The 18,306-nt window shown below is 50.7% G+C and overlaps 1 protein-coding gene across 3 annotated transcripts in view; it reads right to left on the bottom strand.

Moving 5' to 3' along the window:
* The window catches only part of UBASH3A (ubiquitin associated and SH3 domain containing A), a 39,905-nt gene extending 27,949 nt beyond the window's left edge, over positions 1-11,956 (bottom strand). For 2 of the 3 annotated variants that reach the window (XM_045540723.1, XM_045540721.1), the window contains exons 1-5: positions 11,721-11,871; positions 9,845-9,898; positions 7,036-7,222; positions 3,524-3,722; positions 310-479 (exon numbers count right to left, since the gene is read on the bottom strand). In XM_045540723.1, coding sequence (XP_045396679.1) covers positions 310-479; positions 3,524-3,722; positions 7,036-7,222; positions 9,845-9,898; positions 11,721-11,833 — 723 coding nt within the window. In that variant the 5' untranslated portion in view covers positions 11,834-11,871. Of the gene's footprint in view, positions 1-309; positions 480-3,523; positions 3,723-7,035; positions 7,223-9,844; positions 9,899-11,720 lie in introns of all 3 variants that reach the window. The other variant, XM_045540720.1, reaches the window with a different exon arrangement.
* Positions 11,957-18,306: the final 6,350 nt, after the last annotated feature.

Here is an 18,306-nt window from a genome sequence, read left to right as displayed (position 1 = left end):
GTCGTTTAAAACAAATTAATAAGCAAAACATGTATTCATATATCTTTACAATAGTCCTTTCTTGTATCAGAAATGCTTCCATTTTGTTGTAAAATTTCTGTGCATCTGCAACTCCTATAAAAGAATGCCAGTTCCAAATTGTACAAGAAAGGAAACGGTTTTAGAGAAGGAAGAGAAGTTCTCATTTCTATTGAAACACGTCTGTTGGAGGCCTCCCGGGGGTACGTGCTGTCAGGTGGGTGGCAGTTCCTTTACACGGAGAGGGTCCCGTCCAGCCACACCCGGTCAGCCTCCCTGGCTGAGTCTCACCTGGTAGTGCACGAAGCGCATGTCCCGGGAGTAGAGCGCTGCGGTCCACGGGCAGCCGAGGCCGGGGTGGATGGCTCTGGCCAGCTGCTCCAGCGTCCGCTGGTGGTGGGGGTAGAACTTGTGGGCCAGGGTCAGGTGCAGCTGCTTGGTGCAAGGCTTCACGGCGCAGTCTGTGAGGGCAGGGAAACACAGGGGCGTGGGGACACCTTTACCTAAATGGCGCCACACCCGGGATGGGCAGCAGGGACGCCTGCCGTGCCCCTACCCGCCCCGCCCCCGCACTGCGGCACCTCAGAATCCACGCTGTAAAGGAGGTGGCTGGACACCTGCAGGCTTCTCCTGGAGGCAGGAAGGAGAAGGGTGTGGAGATGTGGGTGCAGGGTCTTTGGGACTGCCAGCTTGCAGGCTGGTTGCCCAAACACACGGTTAAAGCGTGCAGAGTAAACACATCTACACTCCCTGGCGTGTGTGCGTTACTCGGCTGCCTGCACTCAGGCCCGAGCACCAGGTCAGTGGCTTTTGGTTCAACTGTACAGTCTCACTCAGGAAGCAACGAAACTCTATAAAACACAGTGTCTCTAACGCTTGTCTTGTTCTGGTCAAGCAGGAAGCCCCTTGAGTGGCTGAGCTCCAGGTGTTTTGGGGTGACCTCTGCCCCCACAGTCCCCGCCCTCTCTTGCAGGAATCTCGGGTCAGGAGCGGAGCGGCCAGTGTCACCAAAGCAGCCAGGATCTGATTTCGGATCCTCTGGGGAGTGGTCGGTGTCATGACAGGGACAGACAGACCTGGCTTTGTACCCCACTGTGCCCGTAGCAGGGTAACCTTGGCCACACACCTTGGCCTGACCCGGCTTCTGTTTCGACAGCTTTGCTTAAGGACAGCGACAGCTGCCTGCCGGGGCTGCGGTGGGGACTCAGTCCCCTGACATGCGGCTTCCTGTTGAGACTGCGTCTCTCGGCCCAGCGGTCACCTGCCGCCTCTCCACCCGAGGCCTCACAGACGAGCAGGATCTGTTCTCCCCTAGGACGTGCCGGGGGGGATTCAAGCTCTTCCCGGGGGCTTGCGTACAGCCCCCCGCCACGTCTCCTGCGGCAGGGGCGGGGCCTCAGCAGCCACCGCGGAGCTCTGCGGTCCCGGCGCTGCTGGGCTGAGCACCCGCGAGCAGGCGTGTGTGGGTGGCGGGGAAATTCCTTTTCTGACATTTTCGGCGGTGAGGGAGGACGGCCTTGCCATGTGAGCGAGCGTGGCCCGGGAAAGACCCGCTGTGGCTGTCATCTGAGTGGCACCCGAGTGAGTCACACCCTCTGAATGGGCCCTTGTCTTCCCTCCTCTCCGTGGCCCGGGCCCTGGGGGTGTCGCTGGGCAGGGCCAGCGGGGACAGGGCACCTGAGCGCTCGCCCTGAGAGTCTGCGGAGCCGAGACTGGCCACTCCGCACGAGGGAGGCCCCCCCAGCCGCCCCACCAGGGTCCGGCCGGGGGCATGGCCGCGGGAGGGCGGAGCGGAGCCTGCTCAGGGTGGGACGTGGACGTGAGGTCAGAGCTGGCCCCCAGGAAGTGGGGCTCCCAGCGTGAAACCCGGGCTGTGTGGAGCAAGGCGGAGCCGGTCCAGGGGCCGGGGTCACCACATGGGGTAGAGGACTGCGTGGGTGTCCTGGGGCTGCCGTGACAAACCCTCACACACTGGGTGGCTTAAAACAGCAGAAATGTACCCTTTCCAGGTTCTGGGGGCCAGAAGTCCAGGATCAAGGTGTTGGCTCTGCTCTTTCCTGCTCCAGGGGACGTCCTTTCCTGCCTCCTGCAGCTTGTGGTGACACAGACGTCCCGTGGCTCCTGGCGGTGTCACTCCAATCTCTACCTCTGCCTGCATGTGGCCTTCTCCTCTGTGTCTGTGTCTCACCCGCCATTGCATCTAGAGTCCGCCCTAATCCAGTGTGACCTCATTTGAAGGAATCACATCTGCAAAGACCCTATTTCCAAATGCGGTCACCCTCTGAGGTTCCCAGTGGATGTGCAATTTTAGGGACACTACTCAGCCCGGCACAGTGACCCTGGGCAGGCACTTCACCCTAGGCAGCCTCAGTCTCCCCATGTTTAGAGTGAGACCCACCTGGGGGTGGCAGGAAGAGTAAGTGACACACCCTGAGGCCAGTGATGTGACACTCCCGTCAGGACAATAGGAGCCTTTCAGAGGAAAGGACACTAAAGCGCTGTCATTTGATAAAGGCAACCGGTCCACAGAGACCCGGTGACGTTACAGTTATCCAGAGATCTTATTCCCAGAGGCCCGGGCCAGCAGCCAAACCCGCAAATCCCACGCCAGATTCACGGATCTATTTCTGGGCCAGGACCCGCACTTCCCACCTGTCTGAGGATGGCAGACGCACCTCGGGGAGAGGCAGGGGCTCCCCCCAGGGCCCCACGGCCCCTGCGGTTCAGAGGCAGCAAATCACGGCCACACTGAGCACTTCTGTGTGCCGGGAACTCTGGGGGCGTTTCCACGAAAACGGCAGCCAGAGCAAGAGAGCGGAAACGGACTGAAACGACTGGAGTCAGGTCCGGGCACGGATGGGGGAGGCAGGAAAACGTCCCCACACCAGGGTTGGTGTTTGGAGAAAAGGGAAATTTTGCTGATTCTCAAAGCGAGTCTAGAAAATCTTTGCCCTGAGAGGCCAGGGAGAGGAGACTGAGCTCACGCTGGGAAAAGTGGAGTAATCGCGTGGGCTGCGTTTCCCCCGGGTGGGGATGACCCGGGGTGCCCATCGTCACTGGCTGTGCCCACTCCTGCCTGGTGCTCGGGGCACCCTCTGGCACAGTTTCCCAGGCCGCCAGCACATTGCTGATCATTTCGTAAAACCACATCCACACACACAAGGCTACTCCCGCCTACAGAGAAGACCGCGGTGGGGCCCACGCCTTTCTACGCGCCTACGTTTTTGAAGGACGCAGTGGCTCAGCGAGGAGGCCTGGTTACATTGTTCAGCCTCAGGTTAAGGTCGACGTGCCTGGCTGCAAATCGAGAAGTGGGGAGCAGAGACGTGTGGGCTGGGGCAGCTGCAGCCCCTGTACCCAGGAGGACGCCCAGCTGCCTGTCCGAGTGTCGCTGCTGGACCCCAGCCCCCTGGCATCCAAGCGGGGCGCACGCAGCCTGGGACACGGGGGCCCACGCGCTGCTCACCAGGTCCCGTGTTGGGCCTGCCTGGCCGGGGCTGCCTACCTGCTAAGACAGAGGCTTCTGTGGCAAAGGTCACCGCAAATTCCCGGATGACGTCGGCGGGGCTGCCGCTGAGGAAGAAGCCGAGGTAGCTGACGGAGGAGTGGAGCACCAGCGGCACGGCCGGTGGGAAGGCGCCCAGGACCCTGTCCCCAGCTCTCTTCAGGGCCTCGTACAGGCACTCCACCTTCTGGTCTTCACACTGGGGGAGGGGCAGAGAGCGTGTGTCCTCGTCTCTGATCTCTGGTTAGAGTTTAGTTAATAAAAACCGTACAGCAATCAAGGTGAGACTCTTCTGTCCCCAACGTTATGACAATTTGTCACAATGTGTGTCTGAGGTTAGGGGTTTGTTTATAGTTCAATATGTCAAGTGACATTCTTTCTGGAATGGAATCTCCTCTAAGTGCCCAGTAGGAAATACCCCGGTCACCCTGGCTGTGTCCCTCCCTCCGTGTCCTGTTGGTGTGACCCTGCGTCTGCCCTGAGCCCGTCCTTCTCCGTCCTGCGGGCCATGGCTTTGCCCAGGATCATGTGATCTGGCTTCTGGAGGTTTCCTGCAGTCTCCGAGGCTGCTGCAGGGGCCACAGCTCAGAACCCACGCGCTGGGCCGAGGCTAAGCACGCGGGGACAGGAGCTGGTCACGGCTCTGCCTGGACGTCTTGTGCCAGGGCAGCCCAGGAGTGGGGCTCTCCCCACCCTCCTCCCCTCCCCCGCCGGTTCCTCCCTCCTCTTCTGTCCTTCAAGGGATCTTCCCAGTGACGCTCCCCATGTGGAATTCCGCCCTGGGGTCTGCTCCCTGCAGGGCCTGACCCCTCCTTCTGGACCCCCCCGTGCCACCCACCCGATGTGGCAGGCACTGCCTGTCACCAGAGAGACAGTGTCACTGCTCAGCCTGAACTGCACGCCGCCCTGGCCCGGCCATTTCCTGGCCTTGAAGACCTTCCCCGGTGCCACCGGCCACCTCGGACCACAGTGAAAACCCAGACACAATGTCCCCCCACAGGAGCCGGGCCGATCCCTTCCACTTCTGGCTGCGGCTCAACTCGGAATTTCCACAGGCTTTTTGTAGGCCGCAGTGTAAACCACATCACAGTCGCCGGTGTGAGTCCCTTCTCCCCCAGGGACCAGGCGCTGGCTGCGTCCCTCCGGCTGGTTCTCTCCCTGCTGCCCTGGCTGTGCCCGGGAAAGTGCACCGTGCACGGAAGGCCCCCGGCACGTCCCACCGAGCGAGGGACTCAGCGTTCATGAATCGGCCCACATTGAATTTCCGGGTCTCAAGCACAGTCATGTTATAAACATGGCTGTAACCACTGTCACCCCTTGGTGGGTTGGCAGATATCGGCTAGGGAGCTGTGGGGGAAACACAACAGAAGGGGTGTGTGTCTGTGTGCATCTGCATGTATCTGTGTGTGCATGTATGTGTGTGTGCACATACGTATGTGCATCTGTATGTTCCTGTGTCTCTGTGTGTCTCTGTGGTATGTATGGCCTGTGTGTGCATGTATCTGTGTGTGTCTGTGTGTGTGTCGGTGTGTATGTGTTTGTTGTGTATCTGTGTGTATGTGTCTCTGTGTGTATGTGTGTGCCCGTGTCTGTGTGCGCATATATGTGTCTGTGTGTCTGTATGTGTCTATATATGTGTATCTGTGTGTATTTGTCCATGCGTGTCTGTGTATGTCTGTGTGTGTCTGTGTGTCTCTCTGTGTATGTATGTAAGAGCATGTCTGTGTGTTTCTGTGTGTATGCATGTAAATGTGTGTATGTATGTCCACCTCTGTGTCTCTCTGTGTATATGTATGTAACCATATGTGCATGTATGTATGTGTGCATGTAAGTGTGTCCATGCACATAAGGGTGTGTATGTAAGCGTGTGTGCATGTATATATGTAAATGCATGCATGTAAGTGTGCACATGTGTGTATGTGATCATGTTCCTGTATGTGTGTGCATGTATGCAAGAGTGTGCGTGTAAGTGTGTACACATTTATGTATGTAAGTGTGGGAATATGTATGTAAGTGTATGTACGTAAATGTTTATGTATGTAAGTGTGTGCATGTAGGCATGTAAGTGTAGGTGTGTTTATGTCCATAAGTGTGTGTATGTATAGGAGTGTGTGTGTGTGTGCACATGCATGTATGCAAGCATGTGCATATGTATGCAAGTGTGTATGCACGTGTGTATTAAGCATGTGTGTATGTACGTGTGTAAACACATGTGTGTACATGTAAGCATGTGTGTGCATGTGTGCAAGCACATGTGTGTGCATGTAAGCACATGTGTGTGTATGTGAGCATGTGTGTATGTACGCGAGTGTAAGCATGCATGTGTATGTACGTGTGCGTGTGTGTGTAAGCATGTGTACGTAAGTGGGGGGTGCGTGCCCTCAGTGGTTGGGGAAAGGAGCTGGCAGGCCGGTTCTGCTCTCACCACTGGGCCTGAGCGTGTCTGGTGTCTGCGCTTATTTCACCGCTGGCTTTGGCTGCCTTTTCTTCCCCTCTGCAGCTCCCAAGGGCAAGCCAGAAAGGAGTCTGATTGTCACAAGTGCCATCGATGTCAACATAGAGTGACAACCCGCCCGGTTTGCCCAGGGCTTTCCCGGGTTTAGTCCTGTGTGTGGGAATTCCCCCGGGTCTCGGCAGTCGGGGGAGGGTTGGCTTTGGGAGGTGCTGCTGCTCCCGGGATGTCCCCTGGAAATCTTCCCTGCAGAGGTTTGCTTTCCCCCTCCGCCCGCTCTGAGGAGCCTGGCTCAGGGGTGGAGGTGCCGGGGGCCTGGCAGAGACCCTGAAATGGGTGGAGCGAACCCATTCCCTGACAGCAGAGTTTGGGCCGGGCCAAGGCCGCAGAACTGGGTGTGCCCCTCCAGGGTCCCCTGTTGGCAGCCATGGAGGATGTGGCCCTCTGCTCCTCCCTCATTCTCATGCCCCCTCCTTGTCTCTGGAACTGCCCCGACGTCCTTCTCACCTTCCCAGACCCCTGTGAAGCTGCCCATTTGACGGTTCTCTAAGTTGGAGGGCTCGTCCCCGAGACAGGGAAAAGTTCTGCATCTGTGACTAGCCACCCACGTCTCAGTGGACTCACCATGCATCCAGGTTACTCTGTTTTCGGCACTGTGCTGGTCTCTGGGTGCAAAGAGAAGTGTAGCACCACCATCCCTCTAGGACTCACTCCGGTAGGAGGTGCAGAGCTGCACCAGACACGTCACCCACATGACATGAACGTGCCACTAGAGATGTGCACAAAACACGGGCAACAACCCTTCTACCTTGGGAGCTGCGGAAAACTTAAACAGGGGATGGGATAAACGAGTTGGGTCCTGAAGGCTGAGTAGGAGTTGACCAGCTGAGATGAGGAGGAGGAAAGTAAAGGACAGCCCACGTGAAGGGGTCAGCTGACCCTAGAGTTCTGGCATCCCATTCAAATAAATCAGCTTTGTCCTGTCATTGTCTCACTGTCACAGAGAAATGACTTCAGCCGCCGTGATCCTGAGCATTAGAGGCACGCTGGGCCGACTCACCGTGAAGAAGTCGCAGAGCGTCACGTGGGGGAAGACCTCATGAGCTCTGTTCTTTGCACACTGACGCTTGCTCTCTCTCCAGAACTCCTGAAGTTTCTCCAGCAGGGCCCCCGTGGGGCAGAGGAAAAGGGCGTACTCTTGGGGGATGGGGTCGTCCAGGGAAGGGTCATTGCGATGGCAACGCAGCCTGCAACAGAGAATGGGCCACCTTCACCGGGTGTCACGACAGAGCTATTTCCCCGTCGATGACAGACAACCGCAGTGACAGCAGTGCAGAGTCGTGGGGCGTGCTGAGCACGTACCGTGTGTGCAGCACATAAGTGGATCCCCCAGCCGTCCACGGCCGAGACTCGCCCAGCAGCGGGGCCGTGCGTGCCCGCAGACCTGCTCAGTGCCCCCCCTGCTCCCAGACCCACGTTAGCCTGATTCCAAGGCCAAAGACGGAGAAAATGAAAGAAAGTTTGCAGGAAGACTCAGAACCTACGCTTCAAATGATTTTGTGGTCCAAGCCTCTCCTTGATGTTGAACAATTTTGTGGGAAAAACTCATGTGTTTATTTTACCTCAAATTTCAAATTAAATATGAAAATCAAGACTACAAAAAGCTAGACAAAGTTTAGGTGGTCACCATATTTTCTTTCGATTCAGTACATTGTTATTATTATTATTTTTTGAGACAGAGTCTCACTCTGTTGCCCGGGCTAGCGTGCCGTGGCATCAGCCCAGCTCACAGCAACCTCAAACTCCTGGGCTCAAGCGATCCTCCTGCCTCAGCCTCCCAATTAGCTGGGATTATAGGCATGAGCCACTGTGTCTGGCCAGTAAGTTATTTTAAATTCAAGGAAAAATGCTGCATGACCCAGCATAGGAGTCCGTTCTCACTAATAATAAAAACAGAAATGGAAACAACCATGAGACACCGTTTTTCTCATCTGTCAAATTAACAAAGATATTTTTAGGGATAAACGTTAGGCTCAGTGGTGTCAAAGGCGCAGCAGTAACTCGAGGATGACTCTGTACAACCTTTCTATGAATATGAAGCAATTTGCAGATATGGATCAAGAGCCTTAACATACCCCAATCCTGTCAAAATTCTACTTCCAGAAATTTGTCCCAAGGAAAGAGCAAAAACACTGTATGGTCAACACTTTCATATGAAATATTTACCGTAGGGTTATTTATAGCAGGGAAAAAGAAAAACCTAGATAAATGATAATAAACCTATCATGTATGTATTCAGTAGAAATTATGGTTTTGAAAAGTTTCCAATGACTCAGGGACGTGCTTGTGATAGAATCCCAAGTTTAGAGAGCAGCGTGCAGTGGCCTGGGAAGCAGGGTGTGAAGGGTCCTCCTCAGTAAACGAAATACAATCGAGGCAGCGAAGTCCCTTCACATCTTGGCCCCCGTCCCCCTTTCTGCATGTCTGTTTAGACGCTTTGTGTTTCTCCGGGGAATGTGCTTAGACGAGGAACTGCAGGGTGGTCGGCCATGCCCTTGTCAAGGTCAGACGGACGCCACAGCCTGCCCTTCCCTACAGTGAGTATGAGACCACCTCTCCATTCCTCCAACAATACTGGAGGGTTTTTTGATTTAGTGGTACCTTAATTTGCACTTCCCCGATTACTAGTGACATGTCTGCCACTCTCAATTGGGCCTTGGGGACCTGGTTGTCTCCCTGTTTCTTGGCGGGTCTCCCAGTCTCACTGGCTGAGTCACAACTGACCACGTCCTCATGGCAGTGGGCCTGGTTTTTAATTCAAAATTGGCAACTGGGCTGGATGCGGTGGCTCACGCCTGTAATCCCAGCACTTTGGGAGGCTGAGGTGGGAGGATCGCTTGAGCCCAGGAGTTCAAGACCAGCCTGGGCAGCATAGTGAGATCCCTGTCTCTACAAAAAATTTAAAAAATTGGCTGGGTGTGGTGGTCAGGAGTTGGAGGCTGCAGTGAGCTATGTTCATGCCACTGCCCTCCAGCCTGGGTGTCAGAGCAAAATTCTACGTCTATTAAAAAAAGAAGATGGCAACTGCCTTTAGAGTTAGGCTAGCCCCGAGTGTTTTGGGAGCTTCCCTTGTCCTGTGAAGGGGTTGCATATTTGCCCGGGCCTAGAGTTTCTGGAGGAGGAAGGGGGTTCCCACTGGGAACAGTGGAGAACCCCATTACCGGCAGGTGCCGCCCTGCCGTCCTGCTGTGGGGAGGGCGTGCCAGCCTATGGGCCTGGGGTCTGTCTGATCCTCACCATGCCTACCCCAGAGCAGAGGACTTCCTACCCAGGGACGGAAGGCTGGCATCATGGCACATCCAGGCCAGACGGGGTTTTGGAGAACAGGGGTCCTCGCCTCGATCCCCAGACCAGAAAACTGTGGCCCGAGGCAGCCGGCGGCTGGCACAGTCACACCGCTGGTGCGAGGTGGGCTGAGAACCAGGGTGGACTCTCACCCCGACCCAGCCGCCTGTGCCCGAGGGGAGAGTCACGACACCGGGGACTCTCTTCCCATCAGCACGGCAGCCTCTACTTCATATCAGCAAATGGCTCCTCCCTAGTCAGTCAATGAAATCACACACGTTTTTTTCTTCTTTGACAGTCAGATTTGGGTTAAATGAGATTTTTAAGTGAAAAAAGCTTTGTTGCAAGTGCTTCCTCTTTTTCCATTTTGAGCAAGGGCTCGGTAGGTGCAGAGGTTATTTTGTTTCACTTTCACGGCGCCCCCGTCCTACCCAGGGGGGTGCTGGGCACTCCCCAGTGTCCGCCCTGGAGAGAGGGGGTCTTGGCACAGGCAGCTCCGCCAAACAGCTCCAGGCCGCACTCACCAGTCCGCGGCATCCTCCGCTGACTTCCTGCCCGTGGCTGCCAACGCCTTCAGCCTGCAGGGAACAGACAGGCACTCAGAGTCCCGCCCTGCCGTCGCTGGAAAAGGGACTGAGCGGCAGATGCCGCCTTGCACCCACCAGGCCTGCAGGGCCTGCCCGACGGGGGCCTGGTTGCTGGGCTTCCTGGGTGGGAGCTCGTCCCCTCCCTGGCTGCCCACCCCTGCAGGGTCCCAGCGCTCAGGACCTGACCTCCGCCCACCCCTGCAATCCGTCTCCCATCCCACCCCCACCCTAAACTAGAGTGACACAGACCCACCTATGGATCCTGGAGGTGGCCGTGAGCAGTTACGTCCCTGCCTGGGACACAAGCTTCCTGCCCCGACATCCCTCAGTGAAATGCCACTGATCCTTCCAGCCCCTGCTCAGACGTGTCTCCTCCTCCGGGAAACACCCATCCTTAGGCGGTCCGGGTCTGCCGCCCCCTCCTGTGTCCCCCCACACGAGCGCTTATGGTGGCTCTCATAGCTCACTTGGCCCCCGTGTCTCCCCTGCTGGACCTCGAGGTCCCTGAACCCCCAGTGGTGTCTCATCATGGCAGCCTGGGCGTGTATATGTTAGACTGAATTTAGCTCAACCGGACTGCACAGAACAGCGCAGGGCACAGCGAAGGTACTTTATCCGGAACTCGGGCTGGAAACGGCCGAGGTCCACGAGGAAACCGACAACAGGCTGCCGACGCTGCTGTTTTGGTGAACACCAGTGGGGTCGGGTTGTGGCTCCCTGGAGAGGTTTTAACCGGGTGGCCTCGGCATGGAGCCTTACTTGGGGGAGCTCCAGTGTAAGTGAGAAATTTAAATACATTTCTCTACCCCCAATGCGTGTTTAATGTTTGAACTGGAAGGAATTTGGGGTATAAGCCCACGCTGCGGCTTCAGTAGGGAACTCGGTGTGGGCTCCTTTAGTGGCACCAGGACCCCCGATGCCAACTGCCCTCGCCGGGCCTGGTGTCCAGTCTGCACCCGGGAGGTGAGTAAGACAGGAGGGGTCCAGGCATGAGTGACCCTGGCGGCCGCCCTGCACACATGTCACTCAGCTGCCAGTCTAGCAGACGGCTGGGTCACCGTGAACATAGCGGTGAAGACAAAGCCCTGACAGGGGAGGAGAGGAAGGGGTCCGGCTGCGACGTGATTCCACCCCGTTTGGTCAAGGATTTGTTACGGCGTCGAAGGAAAGGTCAGCTTCCTCCCAAATCCGAGGGTACCAAAAGTGTGTTTCTGATATACTTTTCCATGCGAATGAGCATCTGAAAAGGACCCCGTCTGAGAAACCCGTGTCTACACGGGGTCTGCCCTCTCTGAGAGGGGCGACTCCTCGGATGGGCAGGACGGGCTGACGGTTTCTGTAGCTTCTTAGCCACTTGCTCCACTCTGGGACATCCGAGAGGTTCTGCTCAAGGACGGACACATGGCTGTCCCTGTTCAGCTCAGGGACACAGTCCTGCTGACAGCTTTCCCAGCAGGTCTCAGCGTTAGAGACCCAGTGGGCTGTGGGGTCTTTCCCGTTAGAGTTTGAAACGCGTGAAATATCACCTTCAGAGTCCCTGAGCTGCACACAAAGAGGTTACAACCAGGCCCCGGGGTCGAGGGGCGGCTCTAGGAGCACATGGCTTCTAGTTTCCACAAGTTTCAAGCCCCCCCCCAGCCAGCAGAGCTCGTCTTTCAGAGGTCAAGACCGTCCCACTTACGAAAGCCGAGGAGGCCTTCTTAGCCTGGTCTCGCCCGCGGGGAGCACGGCTCCAGCAGGAGGCCGTGGGCACCTGGGCCTGCGGGGTGCGGGGGTCGGCAGGGCGGGGGTCGGCAGGGCCGGGCCTACTCACGCGGTGTGCGCCGGGAAGCCCACGGCCAGGAGGGGCTCCAGGAGCGAGGGGGTGCTGCGGCCCCGGAGCCTGTTGGAGACCTTGGCGTAGAGCTGCGTCTCCCCCGCTGCCATCTCTTCCTGCCGAGGTGCGAGAGGCTCCCCTGCACGCCGCAGGCGGGAGATAAAGCCGGGGAGAGCGGCAGGGCTGAGGCTGCGAGGAGAAACCTCAACCCTTGTTTGATGTTTCTGACAAAAGCTGATATCCTGTTTGCATGAGATACCGGTTTTCAGAATTCTCTGTGCAGGGTGTGGAGTGCGTTGCCCACCAACCCTGTCTCCACGACGGGGTTGGGTCCCCAAGGCCCACGCGAGCCCCTCCGTGGGACCAGCGTCTACACAGACCTGGGTGGCATTTAGGAGCGGGAGTGCCTGAGAGCGTGGGGGGAGGAAATGGGAGTAGACGTTGGGGATTCTCTGCTGGGTCCCCTTGCTCCCTACTCTAGTGACCCTGAATGTTAGTCCCCTTGTCTGCGAAGGAGATGTGAGCTACGCTGTATCTATTGTCCCTGCTTGTTTGAAAAGTTTCTGGTTCTTTCAGCTATTTGTTGACTTACTTTTAGATTTTAAAAACTTTTAAAGTTTAATATGCGTACAGCAAAGTTGACGAATTGTAAGTGTACAGCTCAAAAAATTTCCATACAGTGAGCACACCCCCCAGTGCCCCAGGGCCAGCAGTAAAACAGTGATCTGCAGCCTCCTCCACCCAAGAGGACATTTGACAATGTCTGGAGACGTCTGTGGTTCTCACAGCTGTGGAGGGGCATCATGCTGCTGGCATCTAGTGGACAGAGGCCAGGATGCCACAGTCCACGGGCAGCGTCCACCACAAACAGCCAGCCGGCCCCAGATTTCAGTAGTGCCAAGGTGGAGAAGGCCTGCTCTAGAACATTCTCAGAACCTCAGAAGCACCTCTGCCCTGCACCCAGCCTCCTCTAGTTGTCTCCTGCCTCCCTGCTGCCCTCACTGGCACATTAACCGTGCCTGTTTTTGAGCCTCATATAAATAGAACCACATAGCACGTGCTCTATCATGTCTGGTTTCTTTTGCCCCGAATTGTTTGTAAAATTTATCCACGTGGTTGCTAGCTGCTGCTAGTTCACTGCCATTGCTGTGTAGTATTCTATTAGACAAATACACAATAATTGATTCGTCTGTTTCTCTGTTGATGTACACTTGGGAGGTTTTTGACTGTTTTGCTGTTATGAATTATGCCGCTGAGGACATGGTTGTATGTGTCTTTTAGTGCCGTATGTGTGCGTTTCTGCTAGGTATGCACCTAGGGGTGGGCCTGTTGGGTCACAGGGCAGGTGCGTGCTTAGAGACTGCCAAGCAGTTTTGCAAAGCAGATGTACCAACCTGCCCCCTAGCCAGCAGTGGATGGGAATTCTGGGTGCTCTACATCCTTGTCCACACTTAATATTATCAGTCCCTTTAATTTTAGCCCTTCTGGTCGGTGTGTAGTGGTCTTTCACTGTGGTTTTGATTTGCATTTCCCTGAAGGGCAAGGATACTGAGCACCATCTCACAGGCTTATTGGCCAGTTGAGTATCTTCTCTGGGAGAGTGCCTGTTCAAATTTTCTGCTCTTTTTTCATTGGGTTGTTTGCTTTTTCTTATCAATTTGTGGGAACTCTGGTTTGAGTTTTCTGCATCCTGTTCAAGAAATTGTTGCTAATCCAACATGATGAAGATAGTATCCTGTGTTTTGTTCTAGAAGTTTTTTTTTTTTTTAACTTTTACTGTTCATATTTAGCTCTGTGATCCATTTGCATTAATTTTGTGCGTGGTGTGAGGCAGGGGTAAAGTTTCATTTACTTTCCCATTGAAAAGGCCATCGTTTGCCCAGTGAGTTGCAGTGGAATATTTATTGTAAGTCAGGTGACTTTATGTATATTAATCTTTTTCTGACTCTACTGTGTTCTCTTATTTGATTTGTCCATTTTTGTGCCCATTCCACACTGTTGTAACTACTGTGTTAAGTCCTCGTAATTTGTCTTTCTCAAGATGGCCTTGGCCCTTCTAGGCCCTTTGTTTTTTCATATAAATTTAAAAATCAGAGGGGGTCGGGGGGAGGAGGGGAGGGGCAGAACCTACCTAATGAGCACGACGAGCACTGTCTGGGTGATGGGCACCCTTTTAGCCCTGACTCAAGCATTACAAAAGTGATCCATGTAACCAAAAACATTTTACCTCTGTAATATTTTGAAATTAAAAAGAAAAATCAGGTTGCCCCAGTGTGCCATTGGAGAGTACAGAAAGAGCCACATATACTGTCAATTGATTTTCAACAAAATTGCCAATGTAATTCAACAGGGGAAAGGATGATGCTTTCAATAAATGGTGCTGGGAAAACTCTAAGTTGCTATAGGAGAAAAAATGAGCCTCAGCACTCACCTCATATTATGCATAAAAATTAACTCAAAATGTAAAAGCTAAAACTACCAAACTTCTTAAAAAACCTAGGAGAAAAATCTTTGCTATGTTGGAGTTTGCAAAGCTTTCTTAGGACATAAAATGCATGAGTCATAAAAGAAAAAAATTTATAAATAGACTTGTTCAAAATTGAAAACTTCTGTTCTTTGAAAGACACAATAAAGAAAATAGAAGGGCAAGCCACAGACTAGAATAAAATATCACCACACTTATACCTGACAAAGGACCTGTCTCTAGAATACCTAGAGTATTTTATAAATCCTTATAATCAATAATAAGAAGACAAATATCTAGGTTAAGAATGGGGAAAATATCTAAATGGACACCTGACAAAAGAAGATACACAAATGGACAGGAAAAGATGCTCAGCATCATTAGTCACCAGGGAAATGCAAATTAAAGCCACAGTGTGCTTCCTCAACACACTCGCGAGAAGGGCTAGAATTGAAAAAACTTAAATTCACACCTGATGGGTACAATGCAAGCTATCTTGGTGATGGGCACACTTAGAACACTGACTCAGTGGCAGAAAAGCAATTTGTGTAACCAAAACATTTATACCCCTGTAATACTGTGAAACAAATAAAATAAAATAAAATAAAATAAAATAAAATAAAATTGAAAAGACTGACAATACCACATTTTGACAAGGCTGTGGTATAATTGGAACTCTCACATGGTGTTGGTTGGAAGGTAGAATTGTCCAAACACTTTGGAAAACATTTTGATAGTTTCTTATAAAGGTAAACATATATTCACTATATGACCAATTCCACTTTTAGCTTTTTACCAGAGAGAGATGAAAATGTACATCCATACAAAGACTTTTCTATGGCAGCTTTAGTCATAATAGTCTCAAACTGGAAATAATCCAGAAGTCCATCAGCTAGCAAATGGTACATGCAAATCATGGTACATTCGATCAGTGGAGCAGTACTCACCAACAAAAAGGAGCATGGTGTGAGGTAGGGGTAACAGAGCACACTGCTGGTTCATGCAACAGCATGGAGGAATATGAAAGGACATTATGCTGAGTGAAAGAAGCCAGACACAAAATCATACATAGATATTATTTTTTAAATGAAATCCTAGAAAAGATAAAACTAATCTATAGTGACAGAAAGCAGATCAGTGGTTGCCTGAAGCTAGGGTGTGAGGGAGCTTTTAGGGGTTATGGACATGGTCTCTATCCTGCTTGGGTCGTGGTCACGTGTGTGTGTGTGTGTGTGTGTATACACACATATACTTTTTTTTTTGAGACAGAGTCTCATTCTGTCACCCAGGGTGGAGTGCAGTGATATCATCATAGTTCACTGCAGCCTCAAACTCCTAGGCTCAAGCAATTCTCCTGCCTCAGTCTCCTGAGTAGCTGGGACCGCAGGCATGTGCCACCGTGCCTGGCTGATTTTTCTATTTTTTTTGTAGAGATGGGGTCTTGCTCTTGCTCAGGCTGGTCTCCTGGCCTCAGGCAATCCTCCTGCCTTGGCCTCCCAAAGTGCTAGGATTACAGGTGTGAGCCACTGAGTCTGGCTCTGGATATATATATTTTTTCAAGATTACTGAACTGAATACTTAAAATGAGTGCATTTTTTAATATATAAACTAAACCTCAATAAAATTGATTTTTAAAAAAAGAAAATGGAAGGAATGCTAAGGACAACAAAATAGTATATTAATTCCTACAAAAAAAGAAAAAAGCCTGCTGAGATTTTATTTGGGGTTATGTTAAATCTGTAGATCAGTTTGGGGAGAATTGACATTTTAACAATATTAAATCTTCCATTCCGTGAATATGGTATGTCTCTCTAGTTTATCTTAGTAATGTTTTCTTGTTTTCAGTGTCTTCACTTATGTTTCTGATGTTATTATAAATGATATTTTTACTCAATTTCCATTTCCAATTGTTTGTTGCCAGTGTGTAGAAATACAATTGATTTTTATTCAGTTGACCTTGTATCCAATGATCTTACTGAGTTCACTTATTAATTCTAAAATTCTGTAGATTCTTTGGATTTTGTATGTACACAATTATGTGATCTTTAAATAATGACAGTTTTCCTCTCCCCTCCTAATTTTTATAAACTTTATTTCCTCTTCTTGCCATATTATTCCGGCAAAGACAAAAGTGGATTTTTTTGCTAGGTATTTGTATTAGTCAAAATTTTCCAGAGAAACAGAACTAATAGGAGACACACACACACACACACACACACACACACACACATATAGATAAATATATAGATATACACACAGACACACACATACACACAAGGTTACTATTTATTTATTTATTTATTTATTATAAGAAATTGGCTCATGTGATTATGGAAGCTGTCAAGTCCCAAGATGTGCAGTTGGCAGGTGGGCAAGCTGGAGCCAGGAGAGCTGACGGTGGGTGCCAGCCCCAAGGCCAGCAGGCTCACGACTCAGGAAGAGCCGACGTCTCAGTTAGAGTTCACAGGCAGGGAAATGCGGATCTTCCAGCACAGGGCAGGCAGGCAGGAGGAATTCCCTCTTGCTCAGCCGTTTTGTTCTGTTCAGGCCTGAGACTGATTGGATGAGGCTCACCCACACTAGGGACAGCAAACTGCTTTACTCAGTCTACTGATTTGAATGTTAACCTCATACAAAAACAGTCTCACAGAAACACCAGAATAATGTTTGACCAAATGTCTGGGCACCCCGTGGTCCAATCAAGTTGACACATGAATTTAACCATCATAATATCCTTTAGCAGATTAAAGACATTCCATTTTACCCCTGGTTTTTGGAGGCTTTTAAAAAATGTATTAATGGATATTGAATTTCATCAAATGCTTTTTCTGCATCTATTGAGATGATCATACTGTTTTTCTTCTTTATACAATGAATTAGGTAAATTATACTAATTATTGGCTTTGGATGTTAAATCAACCTTGTTTTCCTGAGATAAGCCCCCTTGGTCATAATGTGTTATCCTTTTGATATATTGCTGGGTTCAATACTTCGTTTTGAATTTTTGCACCAATATTGGTGAATTAGCTTGGCCTATGATCTTCCATTTTTTTTTGGTGATGTCTTTGTCAGGTTTTGGTGTCCATGGGGTAACCAACTTCTTTCTCACTTTCTTGGGACTTTTCAGGCTTTAGCATTGAAAGCCCCCACTCCAGTAACCCCCTCAGTCCCAGGCAAGTCGGGACTCTTGGTTGCCCTAAATATCAGTGTTATTCTGGCCTCAAAAATGAGTTGAGAAGTATTTCTTTTTTTTCACTTCTCTGAGTTTTTGTAAGCTTAGTGTAATTTCTTTCTTAAATGTTTGAAAAGATTCATCAGTAAAGTCATTTGGGCCTAAAATTTTCTTTGTTGAGAAGTTTAAAATCATGGGATTAATTTATTTAACAGATATACAAGTATTCTTTGTGTTCCTGCTTTATTGAATAGTTTTTTAAGGAATTTGCCCATTTTGTCTAAGTTGTTGAATTTTCGGCATAGAGTTGCCAGGTTTTCTTTATTTTCTTTCAATTTTGTTACATAATTTTCTGTGTAGAGACCTTAAAGTAGTTGTTTGATTATTCTTAGGTATTTGATAATTTTTAAGGTCACTATAAATGATATCTTTGTATATATTCATGTTCATGCTCTTTGTTGTTGCTAAATACTATGGATTTCATATTATTTTACATTGACCTTACATCCAGAAGTCTTTCTTACATTATTAATTCTAATAATTCATCTTAGAATTTTAAAGATATTTATTCTATGTACAAAAATAATTTTGTCTGTGAATAACGATAGTTTTATTTTTTCCTTGTTGGTCCTTACGACTTTTTAAATTTCTTTCTGTTTCTTTCCTTCCTTCTTTCCTCTCTCCCCTCCAAACTTCTCCTTTCTCTTCCTTCTTTCCTTCCTTCTTCTTTCTCTTTTTCTTTTCTTTTTGGCTTTATCGCATTTGTTTGGACCCTAAATAAAATGTGGAATGGACGTGGTAATAGTGTACCTTCTTGTGTTGTTCTCCGTCGCAGAGGAAAAAGTTTCAGTGTGTCACCACTAAATGTGAGCCTATGATGTTTTCTGTAATATCTTTTTATTGTATATATTAATATTTAAGGTGTACAATGTGATGTTTTGATATAC

Source organism: Lemur catta, chromosome 1 (genome assembly GCF_020740605.2).
Source record: "Lemur catta isolate mLemCat1 chromosome 1, mLemCat1.pri, whole genome shotgun sequence".
NCBI lineage: Eukaryota > Metazoa > Chordata > Mammalia > Primates > Lemuridae > Lemur > Lemur catta.
The sequence above is the reverse complement of the archived record's forward strand: the minus strand, read 5'-3'. Positions and strand labels throughout refer to the sequence as shown.